At 50.2% G+C, this 18612-nt stretch overlaps 7 protein-coding genes across 7 annotated transcripts; 3 read left to right on the top strand and 4 right to left on the bottom strand.

Annotated features, from left to right (window-relative positions):
- Positions 1 to 377: 377 nt before the first annotated feature.
- On the top strand, positions 378 to 1094 carry N7496_002482 (nuclear transport factor 2 family protein; the record flags this gene model as incomplete). The annotated part of the gene is made up of 1 exon (XM_056695413.1): positions 378 to 1094. The coding sequence occupies one exon, from the start codon at positions 378 to 380 to the stop codon at positions 1092 to 1094; it is 717 nt and encodes a 238-aa protein (XP_056557625.1).
- A 3854-nt stretch (positions 1095 to 4948) lies between these two features.
- On the top strand, positions 4949 to 5446 carry N7496_002481 (DUF3602 domain-containing protein; the record flags this gene model as incomplete). The annotated part of the gene is made up of 1 exon (XM_056695412.1): positions 4949 to 5446. The coding sequence occupies one exon, from the start codon at positions 4949 to 4951 to the stop codon at positions 5444 to 5446; it is 498 nt and encodes a 165-aa protein (XP_056557624.1).
- Positions 5447 to 7504: 2058 nt separating this feature from the next.
- Positions 7505 to 9293, bottom strand: N7496_002480 (uncharacterized protein; the record flags this gene model as incomplete). The annotated part of the gene is made up of 5 exons (XM_056695411.1): positions 7505 to 8405; positions 8454 to 8783; positions 8842 to 8915; positions 8968 to 8989; positions 9082 to 9293. 5 exons carry the CDS (start codon positions 9291 to 9293, stop codon positions 7505 to 7507), a joined length of 1539 nt encoding a protein of 512 aa, XP_056557623.1.
- Positions 9294 to 10772: 1479 nt separating this feature from the next.
- On the bottom strand, positions 10773 to 12058 carry N7496_002479 (actin-related protein ArpA; the record flags this gene model as incomplete). Its single annotated transcript, XM_056695410.1, has 3 exons — positions 10773 to 10835; positions 10900 to 11214; positions 11291 to 12058. The coding sequence occupies 3 exons, from the start codon at positions 12056 to 12058 to the stop codon at positions 10773 to 10775; spliced, it is 1146 nt and encodes a 381-aa protein (XP_056557622.1).
- A 1074-nt stretch (positions 12059 to 13132) lies between these two features.
- Positions 13133 to 13828, bottom strand: alg13 (N-acetylglucosaminyldiphosphodolichol N-acetylglucosaminyltransferase catalytic subunit ALG13; the record flags this gene model as incomplete). The annotated part of the gene is made up of 3 exons (XM_056695409.1): positions 13133 to 13253; positions 13315 to 13453; positions 13519 to 13828. The coding sequence occupies 3 exons, from the start codon at positions 13826 to 13828 to the stop codon at positions 13133 to 13135; spliced, it is 570 nt and encodes a 189-aa protein (XP_056557621.1).
- A 218-nt stretch (positions 13829 to 14046) lies between these two features.
- On the top strand, positions 14047 to 15269 carry N7496_002477 (mitochondrial 37S ribosomal protein mS35; the record flags this gene model as incomplete). The annotated part of the gene is made up of 2 exons (XM_056695408.1): positions 14047 to 14605; positions 14668 to 15269. 2 exons carry the CDS (start codon positions 14047 to 14049, stop codon positions 15267 to 15269), a joined length of 1161 nt encoding a protein of 386 aa, XP_056557620.1.
- A 1080-nt stretch (positions 15270 to 16349) lies between these two features.
- Positions 16350 to 18094, bottom strand: N7496_002476 (uncharacterized protein; the record flags this gene model as incomplete). Its single annotated transcript, XM_056695407.1, has 3 exons — positions 16350 to 17449; positions 17510 to 17579; positions 17636 to 18094. 3 exons carry the CDS (start codon positions 18092 to 18094, stop codon positions 16350 to 16352), a joined length of 1629 nt encoding a protein of 542 aa, XP_056557619.1.
- Positions 18095 to 18612: the final 518 nt, after the last annotated feature.

Genomic DNA, 18612 nt, shown 5'->3' with positions numbered 1-18612 from the left:
GAATGACCCGCTGTGCCATGCTCATACCTTCCAGCCGCGACTAGGCTCCTAGAACCACCCGCAGAGAATTGTGAAATCCTCATGTTCTACTTAGTATAGCCTAATTGACTATAGTGGAGCCGACTGAGAGCTTCCTGCCGATTATGCCTCCCACTTGATCTCGCGGAGAAGACATGTCACCGAATTCAGGTTGAGAGAAAGAGCTTGCGAATATCTACGAATGAATAACTCGGAATGTGGAGGTATACGGCTGAATCTACCTGAGATTCTCACTTAGATCCCAAGTACTGAATGTCTATAAAACGTAGCTCGGTTTGCTAAGCCTGTAAGTATCCAAAGACAATTTCCTCTGTATCTGACTACGAAGCGATATCATCATGAGCAGTCCCGCTTCGGACCACCACCTTCTACTCCAACGCATTGAACGTTTGGAAGCAATTCACGAAATTGAAAAAATCATGGGGCAAAGGGCCTTTCTTCACTCGGCCGGTCGGCATGATCGAGAGTTTCACGAGTTGTGGTCCAAGCGAGAGGACATCGTTTTCGAAGCCGAGGACTGGGGCGCTTGGACAACACGCGAGACTATCTACAAATCTTACGTTGTGGGAAATCCGTTTCCACCTTCCACCAAGGGCCTATTGATTGAACATGCCATCACTACGCCTGTCATCGAAATTGCGGCAGATGGGAGTACTGCAAAAGGGGTCTGGATTTCTCCAGGTCATGAGACCTTTCCCATTGAAGGGAAAATCTATCCCAACTGGTCCTGGGGCCGCTATGCGGTGGACTTTATCAAGGAAGATGGCCAGTGGAAGATCTGGCATCTCCACGTCCTGACGACCTTTAGGACGCCCTTCAATCAAAGTTGGGTTGAAAGTGCGATGAAGAAACCGGAGTTTTTGCCCGAGGATGGCAAGGTTATTGAAGGGGTTATTCCAGCTGATCGAGGTGTCTCGTTCAACCAGGCTTATCAGCCTGAAAAGACTCCCAAGTACCAGCCAGTACCCCCGGATTCATACAATACCTGGAGTGAGACTTGGAGTGCGACGGACTTGTACGAACATCCCAAGGAGCAGAAGAACGGTACTCACTAGGAAGGGATGTTGTTTTCCGCTCGTTCATCAAGATTATTGTTGTCGTCAAGGTGATTATTAAACACAAGCCATGGGGGGGATAGAACTTTTTGTCTATTGATTGTTGTGACTTCATTGAATTGCAAATTCCATTTCCTTCTCAGTCCTACAGTCTAAGACAAGTAATCATGCGAAGAACTTGCTATATATCTAATATAACTTGACAGCGCTGGATAAAGGTGATCCCGTCCTGATTTGATGGAATTTATCTTTCGAGTTGCCTGAAAATCCCGACGTTGTCCTTGAGGAACCTGATATATTTCTTGCCCAACTCCCATCATAGGCCAGACTCTCTCTTCCATCATCCATGAAACGCATTGTCTTACAGAGTGTACAAGCGCATCAGGGGTTCTCATATTTTTCAATCGATTTTATTTTCAGCTGAAGTTTTAAGTACTGGAGTACTATACCTATGTTGGGTCATATCCCATAAGTAGAGTGGTGTTGAATAGCACGTGACCAAAGACGACTCAGTAGTAGAAGAGGACTTTATGTAGCCACACACGACGAGAGGTTGTAACGAGCAGGGAAGCGCTGTGCCCAAATCGGTACGTTCAACCATTTTGCGTGATTCGCTGTCGCCATATTATACGTAGGACACATCTCACGATACCAGCTACGTGTGCATATCTATAGTGTAGCATAGTATAGCATTCACAACGAGCTCATAAAATCGCGCATCATATCAGAAAGCCCAAGACCAGGGCCAAGTGTAAGCGATTCTGATGCACACATCTTTCACTCTACAAGAGCTTTCCCTACCCTCGCAGTATCCCAACATCTTGCGTCATCGGTATCAAGGCTACCCGGCAGGTAGCCGGTCCAGGATCATCGGCAGGTCTACCGGGGGTCTCGACCTGCAGCCAAGGGATTTCGATGTGTCATGATGCTTCGGTATTAGATAATAACGTGGGAGTTGCGTTGGCCTTGGTTCCTTGAATGGATCCACTGCATGTTTCTCGTGTGGAATCTGGATGAGGTGAGAATTGGGGAATTCTGATGTGATGTGATCTGTGGGATGGAGGGTTGGGGAATGTTATTACGAGATAGGTATACTGCAGTAGGTAATATGTGTCTTCTATGAGGAGTAGTGTGAGGGTTGTGGTTAATGCCGCTTTTGGATTGTGGGGAGAACAGTAGTATAATTGACTGAGGGGAGGGTTGGGGTAGAGTCTAATTCATTCTTCAAGATTCTAAAATCTAAAATAACGTTGGGAACGTCTGCCCCCCTAGTGTCAAACCTGCGTCAGAGATTCGACCAGGGGGGAAATAGAATCCTGGATTGGATCTGGATCTGGAAACGAATGGTGAAACTCTACCGTGAATAGAAGGTGGTCAAGATTCAATAACTTCTAGAAAACAGGCCACATGACCCAAAGAGTCATTCAGCAGTCAGTCGGTCAGTCAGCCATTCTTTGCAAACCATAGTTCAAGTAGGGCGGGAGTCATTCTCCTCGGCTGTGGGCGCCGACAAAAGTTGGAGATGGTGCGCGCGGGGGACTCCGAGGTAAAACTGCGAGTGCCACGGTGCCACTGCCAGGGCAAGTTGCAATGCGCCCCCTCAAAATCAAAAACCCGTCTTTGGCGGGCATCACGGGGCCTGCACCTGGACTAGTTTAGGTGCAAGCGTGATCAATTTTCAAAGGGGAGGGACAAATAATCTGCAGGGCGATCATTTGTATAGTCTCAGTTTAGGTTGGGTTGGGCTTTCTCTATCCAGAGTAAGCATGTCGAGACCTAAACGAACAGAGCAAGTCCTGTCGGAGTCTGGGGAAAGAAAGGAAAATCTGGGGAAAAGGCCATAAGCAAAGCAAAAGAGCCATGCACGAGCTGCCGCCGAGTGGTGATTGGCTAAAACCACCGGACTCGGATCTGTCGGCCATTCAGCAGGTCCAAGTCCCATGAGCACGCAGAATTTTTCTCTCAGTTGCTTTTTACGGGCGCATTTCGTCATGTTTTCCCCACTGGCGGACTTGATCTGGGGAACGCCATACCCCTTTAGGGTAATTCGATCCAGAGTTTTTTTTTTGCTTCCAGGGGGTGTTTGCCGAGCCACAGCTATTACGGTAGGATCTCCTGTCGGTATTTGCAATTATTGGGAATTGCAAGGAGGCTATAGGGAGAAATGCTCGGCGTCGCTGGGCATTGATCTGGGCATAGGGCTAGAGGGGTGGAATATTGGACTGCCAAGTCACGATGTACAATGTCGAGGCACTAGACAAGGGGGTAGGAGGGGTGCGTGAATTTGCGACGCGGATGATCTCCTAGGCCTCAGGTACCGGCGTGAACTAAATGCTGTAGGCCCTAGACCCGATCGACCGAGTGGTGCGAGGGGAAGGAGAAAATATCCCGCAGCGTGTTCAGGGCTGATTCAGTGCGATGGGGTCATCGTGCTTTGGATCGGCGGACCCCCTGAAAATACAATTGATCCACTTTTGTATAGGACTTGTACAATAGTTATACAATACAATTAGCGACGGTGGCTTGGGGTACACCGTACAATCCATAGAATATACGGAGAACAGGGAATTGAGGAAAAGCGCGGGCGTGCTCAATGTGACCATGCGGACTAGATGGAAATGCCTCATTGCTTGTGTCGTAGCACGACAGGGAGACCAACGATGTCCTCAATTATGTGCTCAGATGTCGCAAGACAAAGCGGTTGAGCATCTCCGCGAAACCCACTGGATGACTGGATTGTCCACGACGGCCGGCCCGGGATGATGCAATTATGGCTGGTGGCATTCTCAACCAGTCATTTGGGGGGTCACACGGGGTCCTCAGGACTACTGTCAATGGCGACATTACCACCATCGTGGCCTGCGTATTGCGGGAGACCAATAATGGGCATGAACTATTGTCAAATGCTGAGTGAACAGCTTAGCACACCTGACGTGAGAGAGCGCCAGAGTGTCGAGCCGAGCCACGAGGGCGCGAGGGATGCGGTGAACGGGGGGTTGTAATACGGCCAGCGTGGTGGACGAGTCTGGACACGATGTGCGAGGTTTTTTGAGGGTTTCCTGGGGGTAATGAAAACCTCGTTAGCGGCCACGAACCCGCCGGCCATCCCTGTTTTTAGACGCCGTGCATGATGATTGGCGGGCCCGCCCATTTCTGTTACGTGAAGACGGGGCTTTAATGGGGAGGTGAGCGGAGTCAGATGACCACGGCCATGACGGCGTTGCTGGGCTGGGAACTTGGGGGAATTAAAGCAGCGAGGGATTGCGACAATTGTGGAGTTTGGGAATGAACCAGTCAGGGTCAGGTGAGCGGCCACACGGCCACTGGTTGCACCTAATTTTCTGGCAGATTCGGTGGACACCCTGTTACTAAGGCATCAACAACGCTGACTCATTGGGCCGTCATTCCCAAAATGGTCCAAAACTCTTGCCTCTTTACTCCCATGACGCCAGCCGTGAGAAAATTCTTTTGGTAGAGGAAAAAATAGAAAAAAAAAAAAAAAAAAAAAAAACTCGAAAAAAATCCCCACAGCCAAAGGGCCCCACCGCAAAGCAGCGTGTGACCCGTGGATGTCGTGCCTGGCCACAACTCACAATGGCCTGCGAGACCTGAATGACTCCATGGCCCCCCTCTATAAAACTGTAGCCTCCCCGCCATGATCCACGATGTGCTCCATAATCTGAACCTGCAAATTTTTCTCGCTTCACTCGAGCTTGCTTCACTACACTTGCTCTGCAATTCCAATCTTGCTTCCTGCATATGGACTTGAACTCTCTATAGTTGCGCCGCAGCTACATACTTCCCAGATACAGATCTCTCACATCTCAAAACAACCAACACACACAACCATCACCATGCCTTCCGCAAGGACATCAAGTTACCGCGTGATCGAACCGCACCCCTCGGTGCCTCACACCACTCGCCCTGCTGTTTACACTGGCCGTGGAGGCAGTGGCAATGTCATCAGCCTCAAGAATACCAAGACCACCGACTCTCGAACTGCCACCGGCCCAGCCTCGTTGACTCGCCTCGACTCGCGCGCGCCTACTACTTTCACCTCCGGCCGTGGCGGTGCCGGCAACGTCCACAGCAGCAGCGAGCGTGCCATCTTCAGCTTCGATGAGGAACTCGAGCGTGACCTCCGCCGTGCAGCTCCCGTCTACCACGTTGGTCGTGGCGGTGCTGGCAACATGATCTACCGTGACGACGCCTCAAATTGCAGCCTGAGCCGCAAGTACTCTTCCACCAGCACCAACACCGCCAGCAGCACTGGCTCCGTGGCTGATCGTGCCCGCGACATGGCTCGCCGTGGCCTCGAGAAGGGCTGGGGCAAGCTCAAGGGTACCGCTTAGGGAGACCTCGCCTTAATCATTGACGATGACATGATATTCACGACCAACACCAAAAAAAAAGTTTTTGCTTTCGCCATCTTCGGCCTTTTGTTTCTTTCAACCTATCGCCTTCGTTTTTAATCACGCGGATCGGACACTTTTTCTCAAAGAACTCGCAACTTCGGGGACGAGATGGGATGGTTCTTTAAACAAAGACCACTTGCGGCGGATTTTCTTTTCAACAACCCGTTTCTCTATTTCTCAACGTCTACACTTTTTGCCCCATTACCCGTCGCCCGATACCCCTGTTCCCGCGACGCTTCAAACCGCATCTTTCTATGTTTCTTTCTTACAGTGCACTCCCTGCCGAGGGAGGGTTTTCTATGTCCTCTTTTGCAAATCTTTTGCGCGAAAGACTCCTCCATCCAAACATCTTCCGAACCACTCATGGGATCGGCGTTATTATTTCTTGACTCCTATCTTCCTAATTCCCCGGGCTTGTCACTGCCAAAACTGGTAGAGAGGCTCTTGCATCCTTGCATATGCTAGGTTTCGGGCACGTTTTTCCTTTGTTTGCCGGATTGCGCTATTTGAGGGCATTATGCTTTTCTTTAGTTTAAACCTCATTCGCATTTGGCATCGGGCCACCGGAGTCCCCATGTATTTGCCTTTCTAGCTTTGCGCGTTTTTCAAGCGACCGCATCCTACTCTTTGTTTTAACATATTCCCCCAATCGCGCCACTGCTACTACTTTCTAGCTCTGGGCCCAACAATGAATTTTCCAAGCCTACCGAGGCTACTATTCTTTGACATCAAAACCTTATTTCCATTCTTTGTTCTAGTAAATTCTAGTAGATGAGTCGAGGTTCATTGTAGGTTCGTGCAAACCACTGTACAACAGTAAGCGCGTTGCGACATGCTCTTTGTTCGGTGGATCCACCAGATGGCGACATTGTCGGTCGGCTCCGACGGATGTGGTGGCACTGGGCCAGCGTCACCATCGTAGCCGGGGATAGGCGAGGACAACCGTTTTGTCGCCTCTTTTTTGACTCACGTTTGGCCTGATGCGTGGACTTGGAAAATTTTTTCTACTGTAGTAATCCCCATCCACCTTGACCGATACCTCTAGAGGCAACGCTCCGTGTCTTAATTTTAGATGGGTTTCCAGGGTATGATGTAGTTTGGTTTTGTTGCAATTGAATACGGATGTGCCTGGGAAAAATGATTTTTTTTTGTTTCGATGATCTCCTTTCTAATAGGCCTGTCATATGACTTGAAAAATCGTGTTCCTTCTGTACTTGGCCACGCCCCCTGACCCGTTCGTAGTCTATTGTATAGTTTAATTTTGCCTCCCTGTGCTGTTCTTCCAGTTCCTGCCTTTTTTGGCTACTATAGGGAGCGGTCTGCTGTGCTTGGTTTCTGCAGAAACAAGTACCCCATAGGTTTTTGGACTCGTAATTTGGAAAATTCATTATTTGAATCTACGTCAGTTTTACACCCAATTTGGTGATGCTGATAATCGGTGAATCATACCACATCACATGATCTACAAACTCCATCATTAAGACTACGGAGCGGAAGAATAATTCTTAGGAGTATCAAGCAGTTGCCTGACAGACCAGGCATGAAGCTGTCACTACTATTTTGTCCATATCAAATTATGCTATGATTCTTTGAATCCCTTCTATATGTGCTCTATATTCTTCTATCATGTTTTGTCTTCGTATATTGTTCCCTCTGTAGATCCACATCCGCTCTCGGGTGGAGCTACATCTTGCCATCCTTCGGTTTGAACATGCTGCAATCTTGTCGATGCACTATGCAAGAGGCGACGGCTCCTCAATTTGGATCATAAAGCCTGCTCAAACGAGAGCACAACCTAGCACTCGAGGGATGATTGAATGATCCTCTGCATGTGTCAGTACTTGGTGACTATATCACCGATACTGACAAGATAAACAACGAACACAAAGCACCTGAGGACGGGAGTTCCTTGGTGACTAGCTGCTTGGTAGTGAGAAGGTACCGCCCGTCCGTGAGATGTATTTATGCGCAATCATCATCACCACCGAACGGTCTTCAAAACCCATGCTTATCAACCCCATTCTCCCGGTAGACCTGCAAGCTATGCTTAGCAAACTTGCTAAGACCTCGAATCCGCCTTCCATGTCTATTAAAAAGCGGTGGAACGATACAAAAAACGGTAGCAAGAGCAGCCAAAATCGACGACGCCACATTCGCGCCTAACGCATCGAACATATCCGTCGCAAACAACGGGAAAGCAGCCGACATCGAGGACCGCAGGAGTTGAACTGCTGCAAAACCACTAGCCGCGTAGCCCATATAGCTATCGGCCAGATAACCCGCCAAGACAGAATCGAATTCGTTGACGGCATATCCAATGAGAATAAGTGCGGCTGTGGATATAAGCCAGTGAACGTGCACTGCTGGTGGAATGGTCCATGCAAACCACCATAATCCCACGGCGAGAATAGGTGCACCGATAGAAAACCCGAGGAGTTTGTGTTCTGGCTCGAGTGGAATGCCCTGTTCTTGATATCTTAGGATGATCCGGTGGTCTTGTATGCGGGTGAGTAGTCCAAACAATATACCGATGCAGATTGCCAAAAAGGGTAAATAGGAAGATGTCGTTGAGAACCCCATTGACATGTAGATCGGCGGCAAGGCTTCCGTGAATAGGTATATCAATGCAAATGCCACTGCGCTCATGATTGCTACCATGAAGACGATAGGCTCTGTGAAGAAGAGGTGAATCGGACGGAAGAGACTAAGACGGATGAAGGTCTTCAGATCGGGGGTGTGGTCTGGGTTCAATGCCTTCAGATTTGTGATGCCACTTTCACTGCGTAGTCTTGCAACCTGCTTTTCCAGAACCAAAGATGGGCGCGATTCGCGAATGCCGAATAGGAGGAGCGTGATGATAGCGGTTACAATCGCGGAGATGCGGAATACCCATCGCCTTGGACAGTTAGCCTCGAACAGAAGTGTTTAAAAGAAGTGCTCTTACCAGCTCAAGCGGGCTATGATATAAATGCTCATGATGGGCCCTAATGCTAGGCCCATATTTGCAACAACCGCCCACAGGAAGATGAACCACACCCGATCTTTGGCATTGTACATATCTTCAATACTGCCAGCAACAACGACTGCTGGTATAGCGGAAAGGAAGCCCGATAAGAAGCGACCGATTGCGACTGCGGCGATCGAAGGGACCACGCCTACGATTAGGCAAAATATACTGAATAGACCAGTGCTGACGATGTAAAGGTTCTTTCGACCAAATGCTTCGGAGCAAGCTGGAAAGATAATACCGCCGATCATTTGGCCGACTAGAGAACTATTCAGTGTGGCAAGAGGTTAATATGGAAACGTTCACGGAGAGGAGCGAGACTGACAGAGAGACGAAAAGGAAGACAGCAAGTGTCTTACTGAGTCCAAACTCATCACGAGCATGGTCTGCCGCCGCGCTCTACAGTGCGTGTTAGGTTAACCAGGAGTGGGTTGGAGTGACGTTGGCTTACCCCAGCAGTGCTAACCGATGTCCTATATGTTGTGTTGTTGTCAGTCGAGTGGCCGATCAGGTAGAAAAAAATCTTATAAAGGAATCCTTTCAAGATCGCTGTGGGGATCCATACGTGAAAAGATCCAAGAAGATGATCAACCCAGTATCGTAGATCTTCCGTGACGCCGGCCAATTCCGAGGGTGCTTTTTATTTGAAAACGACCAGCGGATGAACTGTCCATCCGGTGTATACTCCAGGCCATATTCGTCTAAGAAAGGTTGGACATCGCGTTGATCTTCCATGCCAGGGAGGTCTTGCGAGGCAGATGCCCCCTTAATGCCCATAGCTGATGGCAATTTGAAGCAGGACAATAAAATATGACAACGAAGACTACCGCAGGTAGTGCTAAGAGATAAAAAACCAAGGTAGAAGACGAGGCAAAGATTTCCCCTCGGGGCTGAATATGTTGGACTGATCACTTCTCGGCACAATTGCCATTTCTAGAGATCCAATAGAGATCCACCAGATAACTGGCCAATCTACCCACAGATGCGGCATGCTTGTATATTATCGATGTAGAAAATATCGTCGATCGGGAGGCCCCCCGTACGCACCAGCATTCATTGCACCAATGGGAATGCCTATACACAGAATTGATGGACATGAAACCGATGAACGATTGAAGCTGACCATTTGTTATTCAACCTGTGGCTTATGACACGATTGTTTCAGCTGGGATCTGTTTACCATATGCTTGAGAATACGAGCTCGCTTTGCCTTGCCCAATCCTTTCTTTAGCGGTCAGGTCTCACCGACCCACACATTGAGATTTTGACAAGGACTAGCACGTACAGAGTAGTAACAGAATTTTTCACAAGAAAGGAAAACATGCCGAGTTCTCGTTTCTTATGCATATGGTTCAATGCCAAGATGGGAAGCTCGAACCAGAAAATCGGCCCACTGAGGCTCTCAGGTGGGGCTGGTGATTATGCTTAGTCAAATTCTCGCGGCAGCTTCCACTCATGGCTTTTGTGGCTTGTGAGTCCTGTGGCTGATTCCATACACACTTAGTATATACTGCCAAGAGGAATGAGCATCGTCACGAAGAATCGAGTATAGAGGTAAAGAGGGGGAAAAACATAACGCATGCGATCCTTAGTCAAAAATCCCGCACCTCGTTGGCTTGTTCGCCCTATCATCTCCAATACTCCTCCCCAGTGCCTCGAAGTTTTGGGAACCTTGGTTGGAAGCTTCCAAGTCCTTGATAATCCTCGGTATTACGAAGACTGACATATGGACGATATGTGGATTATCTAAAGTTCATTGAGAAATAGCTTATCTTGAAAGTATGTAGAAACCACCGTATACAACCGACTCCTTCAGATCACAGAACTCCAAATGAACACAGAAAGAAGAAACAAGTTGTATTTGCACAAATCGGGAGGCTCATCGACATGGGGCCAAAATGGCGTATCACATAAACAAGATATGGGCCAGGGAGATTGGAGAGATATGATGGGGCAAGGGGTATCAAAAGTCGCACGCGACTCGAACTCAATATGGGACGAAGTGAACACTGATCACTTGGGACCCACTCTGTGCGGCCTGCTCCAAAAACGAAGGCATCTATTCACAGCCATGGAATTAGTCTGAGAAAGGGATTCCCATTTTTATCGGCGGACACAGGTGGGATGAGGATTTTCGTAGGTTGCCACGTTTGCAATGGCGTCGAGGTCGACTGGGCACCGAGGGAGTGCACCAGGAAAAAGCATACGAAGCAGTGGTAGTTGCCCCGTTCTTCGGTAATTCAAAAAGATGCTAGTTTATGCGAATCGCTTGAAGATGATCTCGGGGTCCTCATGCCACTCGTCCGCGCTCACCCACATCTGTAAAACAACCATATTAGCGAACCGGTTTCAGGCGATATTGTTTATCTGGAATTAGAGTTACCTTTCTGAAAGTGCTCAGACCAGCAAGAATGCTACCACCAATCCAGGTCGTGTACTTGCGCTCCGCAGGCGCAGAGATCCGGATCTTCATATCCTCGACGGCAAGTCGTTTAATTTCACGCATCAGACGGTCTGGGAAGTTCTTGCACAGCGTTGAACCACCAGAGAGAACAATGTTGAGGTATAAGGATTTGCGAAGGTCAAGGTCGGTACGAGTGATGGCATCTTGAACGATTTGGTGCACACCGGGGTATTCGAGACCGATCAGTTCAGGATCGAAGAGGATTTCAGGGGCGCGATAGCGTTCTTGGCCGATCTGACAAGAAAGAAAGAACATAGGTCAGTAAAGGGGTATCTCCACGTTTTACATCAGGTACGTTGACAAGACTCACCTTAATCTTGTGGCCGTCAGGTAGTGTATAGTCAATTGCCTTGGCATCCGACTTGTGGTAGCTGTTCATCCACTCCTTCTCTTCGCGCTTCGGGTCAAGCGATACGTAACAGACCTTCTCCTTGATCATCCGAACGACCTCCTTCTCGGCGCTGGTGTGCAGCACGTGGCCAGCTTTTCGCAAGAGCAATTGCATCTGTTCTGTGACATCGCGACCGGCCACGTCGATTCTCCTGATACTGTTGGGGATAGCGAAGCCTTCGAACACCGGCACAGCGTGGGAGACACCATCTCCGGAGTCCAGGACCACACCAGTCGTGCGGCCGGACGCGTACAGAGATAACACTGCCTGAATAGACATGTAGAGTGCGGGTACGTTGAAAGCCTCAAACATAAGCTGGGCGGCCATATCGCGGTTTGCGCGAGGGTTCAACGGCGGTTCGGTGAGCAGCACGGGGTGCTCCTCGGGGAGGGTCTTGAGCTCGTTCTCGTAGACGTAGTGCCAAATCGACTCCATGTCCTCCCAATTTGTGACAATTCCATGCTCGAGTGGATATCTGATCTTCAGCAGACCGCGGAGGTCCTGCGCGCGCTGGCCGATGAATGAATCGCCCTCCAGACCGCCGGCCATGACCCGCGGGTGTTTGGGGCGACCGACAAACGACGGGAAATAACATGACGGAATTTCCTCGCCTGCAAATCCAGCTCGAATGGTGCCGCTGCCATTGTCAATGACAATCGGCACGTTGTGAAGGGTAGCCTCTGCCATTGCGGGGAGAGGGTATGAAGGAGGGAATTCGGGGGTCGGGAGGTCGAGGCGCAAGGTAGTTGAGACGGCCCCACGGCCTGGGATCAACGGCTCAGGATATCAGGGGTGTGATTGAAGACAAAGAAACATGTACAGTTTCAATGCTGGGCGACAATGTTCAACCGTGATGAGGGCGTCAGGAGTGGAGAGGACTCTGCGGCTTCGCGTCGGGAGTTGTCAACAAGAAGCTTGGGCCAATGATGGTTCCCGATGGGGTCCCGTCCATCTCTGACTGGCCCATCTGGAAGGCTGATTGATCGTATTGTTAGTACACATATCTATAATTTACTCTGTTCACATTGCATGGATTGGAATGGATTTTTGATGCTACTCTTGATTATGACAAGTATCCTCGTTTTTTCTAACTGTAGTCCGCCTGGTGGAAGTACTACTTCAGCTAGCGAGGCCCCCTAACTTAAGCCTAGCAAACATGTATGGATAGTCTAGAAGCTCTGTAAAAAGATACTATGGATATCGACCTTAACGGGTTCGGAATCGTATTGGCATTAATAGTGATATTTGAAGGGGGTATCTCGCATTTCCTCATTACATCTTCGCGTGTACTCGTAGGCTCGTTTGGCCCCATATCTCATCAGCCCAGTACAAGTGATCAAACAGGCGTCTATCCCAAATTCCTGCCGTCGGCTGAGCAGAAAAGTGAGAGACAGCTGTGTTGGTAGTGACTAGTGTCTGGCATTTAGACAAACAGGATGAAAGGCCATGGGGGGAAGAAGGGGACAGGGGGTCGGGCAAGCAATGACTGGACGTGCTATTTCGGCCAGAGTGTTGTGTAGTGGGGCTCGATGGTGAGTTATGTCTTCCCATTATGCTGCATGGGCAAAGGAAACTCCAAACACTGCAAGGTATTGACAGGGAAGACAAAACGCACTATTCATAAGTAGAGTATCAGCAACTATCACTGCGGTGTCATATCTCATCATCACGCTGAAGCAGAGAGTGACTTACCCATCGAGCGGATAAATCTGGTCATGCAAATCCTCGTGATTGCATGCACTCAACACAGACACAACATGCTCAGTCCACCCATGACAGTTCATCTGACATGGTCATGATCGAGCGATCCCCATTGTCTCGGCGGAACAAGGGCGCCTGGTCACCCCGCTGTGCTGCTTGGCCAACAACACTAGGGATATCACTAGACAGCTTGTTAGATGCTATGGTGCCCTTTCAGACAAAGGCTAGAAGAGAAGTCTCACTCGAGTTTTCCAACGATTGCATATCCCGCCTCGGCCAGAAATTCGGCAAGTTCCTGTTGGTGGTTGTTGGCGAGATCAGGGTTTGGAACAATGACGAGTGGCAAGCCCGCACGAAGGGCGTCCAAGATTGAGCCAGTACCTGTCAGGTTGTCAATATCAATTTTTGTGGAATTAGATTTCACAAAATTAGAATGAACTACTCACCGGCATGGCTGATCATCATTCCAAGCTCCTGGCCGATGGACGGGTCCTCTCGGACCATGCACAGACATGAGGTCATGTTGGGGCGAAGGTCGAAACCACCAATTTGAATATCATGGACAATTTTGCCATTCTCATACTCAGCACGATAGGCATCAAAGATGGGCTGGCCACCTTTGCCATACTGGATCAAGAGACGGGTGAAGTCGTGTTTCTCCAGCTCCGCAATGAACGACTCATGGAGGACCGCTTGGATGAGCTTCTCGAACGGAGCTGTAGCACCCACGGTGACTAAACAGAGCTTTTGAACCATTTTTGGAGTCAAGGATGTATTTCTGAAGGATGATAAAGACGCTGAGGAAGAGATGAAGGTTGAATCATCTTTCGCGTCGCTGTCGTTGCTGTTGATGAAGCAAATCACGTGATGTGCTAAAATAGGACTAGCGTGGATCGGACTCGAGGCATTGGAAAACATCGAAAAAGGTACTTCCGCCAACCTATCCGCGCAGATCCAGATCCACGCTCGCAACAATGGCTTGTGTTGCCCGGTCATTGACTCGCTCGGCTCGAGTTCTGGCTCATCGGGGGCCAGGGTTTGTTCCTACACGGTCCTTTTCAGTCTCGCCGTTCCGATTCGTGACAGAGGACCCCGTCATCCCTCCACCCCCGAAGGAACTTAAAGCGGAGGACTACCCACCAGTCCCTGAATATTCGCCCGACCTTCTGACCAAGGAGGAGAGATCTATGTATGATATGCTGTCGCCAGAAGAGCGGGCAGCCTTCGACGCCGAGAACCAACGGATCGTGGCCGATTTCAACGACCTCGAGAAGCGCGCCGCGGCTTTCGCGGAGATCCAAAAGAGCGTTGACCAGATCGACAAACAAGAGGACATTCGTTTCGAAGATGTTCGGTCTAAGATCCGGGGCTTCTGGGCTGAGGATGATGGAGACGAGATGGCCCAGGTTGAGGACGGCGACGAAGAAATTCAAGACGACGAAATTACTTCAATGGCCCATGCCGAGATGGAATTGCATCGGGAGATGAGAGAGTACGCCCGTATTGCAGCTTGGGACATGCCAATGCTGAGCAGTAAGGGACCTTCTAATTGCTTTTCGGCTTCCTGAACTTGCTGACCGCGATTTCCATCGCAGAACTCGCTAAACCCTTCACGCTACCCCCCGAGACACACATCCTCCGCTTCCGCTACACTACATACATGGGTGAGCAGCACCCTGCTGAACCCAAGGTCGTTGTGGAGCTTGCATCCCGTGACCTGACTCCCAAGTACCTTACGGAGGCCCAGCGCCAGACTTTCCTGAAGCTGGTTGGCCCCCGGTACAACCCCCAGACCGACGTCGTCAAGATGTCTGCCGAGCAATTTGGATCTCGCGCGCAGAACAAGCGGTACCTGGCCGATGTTGTCAACACGCTGATTCAAGAAGCCAAGAAGGGCGACGCGTTTGCGGACATTCCTCTTGACTTGCGCCACCACAAGCCCAAGTTCCGCCCTCAATTCCCTGAGTCGTGGAACATGACCAAAGAGCGCCGGCAACAATTGGCTGCGCGCCGCAAGGAGCGACTCACCGCTCAATCTTCGCGGGAAGCTATCGTGGACGGCAACCAGATTGTGTCCGAAGCCGTTCTGGCCCTTCCTGAGCTGAACCCGGCCCTGAAGGCCCGCGCTGCGGAAGAGCGCGAGAAGGTTGCCGTCAAGGTCGGAGCGCGTCCTTCGAAGAGGCCAGCACGTCGGTAAGGGACGCCGATTGGCAATGTATAGTTATGCTTTGCATGGTCTCTTTCTTTGGGTGTAAGACAAAACTGCGATCAGACATTTGCGAGGCGCGGGCGCATATTCTAGGAGGTCTAATCGGCCCTATTTGTTTTTCTCAATGTACTATAGCCACTTCACTTTTATTGTTCCAAGTACCGGCGCCTCGCTGCCAATTCCCAATGATCGATAATAATCTTCGTATGATCCATAGGGATTACAGCATGTAGGAGGGCTTGGCTTCCTGTAGACACAGCCAATCATTTTACGGGGTGTCACGGGACCTCGGTGGCACGTCATGCATATGGATGCTGAGCTTAAATCAACCTACACCTACACGATACTGATCAATTGGAATGGAGAACAGATAAAAATAAAAATAAATCATAGATCCTGCAAGGCAACTATCAGAAAGAATACGGCGAAGCTATCCGCTCTATCAGCTACCTCCCAAAGAAAGGAGGTCTCCGACGGCGAGTTCCCTCTCGCCCACAAACTAACTTCCAGCACGCTCCCATTTGCTCGGGTTCGGCATGACGAGCACATCTTGCGACCCCGAAGGGTACAAGACAAGTTTCTCATCGTAACGAAAATTAAGAACACCGAATGCGAAAGCCAACACAGAAAAATGAAAAGCAAAATACAAGTGCAAGAAGGCAAAAAACACACACAACCGATCATAACCCCACGAACGCCATCGTATCACACTTCATTCATTATCGTTAGGGGTCGTAAAATCAAAACCGTTCATCGTTATTGATCATGTTCATTTCCTCATCTGGTGCCGCACAAGAGGAAACAGTGCCGGGCGAGGATTCGGTTGTCGTGAATGTTCAAGTTGCCAGTTGACATAAGGTATATCATATCAGACATGTAACCTTGGGTGGCAATGTAGGCATATCTCAGATCGGAAAACATGGCAATGCCCAGGCTGAACAAAATAAATCATGTAAGTATTCTCGTCATAGATCAAGATCAAGATCGCTGCTCATTCATATGGTCACAGTATGCAGTATGGTCGAATATGACAAATGTCCAGAGACTCGGAGTATGATCTGTGCAAATCTAGTGACGGTCCATGTAGGGATAGGTGAACTGAGCATTGTGGCCATTCATGCTCTGGTTGTTGGCGTGAGTTGCGGTGTAAGCATTGGGAGCATACATAACAGGGCGCTGAACAGGCTGGCCAATGGGTCCCCAGTAGAACAGAGGCTCGTTGGGATCGATGGGCTCGGAAGTGGCGACGAGCTGACCGATCATGGAAGTCGAGGCAGAGGGAGTAGCCTCCTTACCAGTCTCGGGCTTGGCGAGATTGGCGGACGGGTCGAAGCCAGTGCGGTTGGCCTGGGCTGCCTTACCCTTCAGATGACCATCAGCGCCAAAGTTGAAGCGCGACTTGGTGCGATAAAGAGGCTTCATCGACTCTTCCGCCGGATATGCGTCTTCGGTTGTCAGCGCACGAAGACGAGCAGCCAGGGCTTGTTGGGCGGCGATACCATCCTTGTCCAGGATGTGGTTGCCCTGGACTTCCGACAGAGTCAGGGGACGATCCATCGGGGTGGCCAATAGCAGTTGCTGTCCGCGGGGGCTGATGCTCCAAGTCGATGAGTTGCTCATGTTTGGAGATGCACTGCTAGGGGTGCCATTGCTGTCATTGTTGACGGATGGTGCAGCCACATCGTCGCGGTGACCATTCTTGCCCGCGTTGGGGTTGTTACGTCCCTTGATGCTACCACGGGGGTTACCGTTGGTATTGGCGTTGGTCTTCCTGCTAGTGGCATTGCTGTTGCCCGAGGGGCCGGCGTTGCGGAAGGTGCCGGTGTTGCGAGAAGCCGCGGCATTGCGGGATGGCCCAGCGTGAGTCGAGGGGCCAACATTAGCGGATGGGCCGGCGTTGGTGGATGAGCCAGCATTGGCAGCAGGGCCAGTGTGAGCAGAGGGACCAGCGTTGGTCACAGTGTTAGCGGTGGGGCGGTACTGAATAGCACGCTGCTGAGGCTGGTCGATGGCAGCCTGTTGCTGCTGTCCACGATGCTGATTGCCATAGCCGGCTTGCAGCAGACTCGGGACGTCGTACTTCTCGCGGTACCAGCGAGGAATGTCACGAAGACCAAGCTTTTCCAGCATGAAGATATCAGTCGGCATCTCATGCTTGTACAGGCAACCTGTAAGTGGTTTGATTAGTATGATGACCAGGGCGGAGGAACAGTCAATATATAACGTACCCTGCTGCTGGTAGTCACACTCGCCGTGACGGATCCAGTAGGAGCAGAACTCCTTCTTCGCGTTGAAGCCCTGTGTGGAGTTCAGTCAGCGAGAGTTATTCTGAAAGAAATCGATCAGTCACTTACGTGCTTGCCGTTGCCAGCATGGCCGTGACCGGAGTGGCCGTTGTTGCCGTGATAGCCAGGGGAGGTCGATTGACGACCGGTCACAGCCTTGGTGGGGGTCGAGCCACCGACGTACGAGGTGTCAAGGCCGCGGTATAGGATTCCCTTGATAGCCCCGCGGAGCTCAGTGGAGACATTGTCATCAGCCATGATTTTGAACAGTACGCTCTGCAGCTCAGCAAGGTCTTCGTTACTGGCGATGGCACCACGGCCAGCAGGAGCAGCTCCCTCAAGATCCCACGGCTCGGAGCGAGGTTCAGCAGAGCCACAGCTGATCATGCCCTGGGTATCACTGGGAGTGAGGGTACGACCAACACCACGAACGGTAACACCAACCGGGAAGTCGTCAAGTGCAATGAGGGGGGTCAGAGACCCGTTGGGGCGACTGCAGAAAAACGACGGACGAACCTGAGAGCTCATCGTGGATGATGCTCAGGTGGTCAGTCGAAGTGAGTCTTGAGTGTGCAGGTGTATTGAACAAGAGTCTGGAAGTTGTATGGAACAAGAGTGTAGAAGGGTTGGGTAGGAGAGAGGAGGGTTGGGTGAGAAAGAGAAATTGGGAGAGGGCGAGGGATGAAAAGAAGAGAAGGACGAGGAGGACGAGGAGGAGGCTTAAAAAGGAGAGGAGGAGGGTGGCAGAAGAGGCCGGAGGGTCGAAGAATTTGGAGGGAGGGAAACTTCCCAGACGAAAGCCTCCAGGCAAACAATCAAGAGCGTTGCCTGGTCTCTCTTGGGAGCAAACAAACCATTATCCAGGAAAGTTCCATGAACATCAAAGACTTTTACATCCACACCACCACCTTTCAGATTGAATACTACAAGAAGACAATGGGTACAACGTGTACAAATTGAGTATTGACGACGCAATTCTCTATAAAACAATAAAGCTATCTATTTTGGCTAGTTAGATTTCGCTGTTGTAAGTAATATATACGATA

This window comes from Penicillium cataractarum, assembly GCF_028827025.1.
Source record: "Penicillium cataractarum strain IBT 29864 chromosome Unknown utg000002l, whole genome shotgun sequence".
In the NCBI taxonomy this organism is placed as follows: domain Eukaryota; kingdom Fungi; phylum Ascomycota; class Eurotiomycetes; order Eurotiales; family Aspergillaceae; genus Penicillium; species Penicillium cataractarum.
Note: the sequence above shows the minus strand (reverse complement) of the source record. Positions and strands in the feature narration are given on the sequence as shown.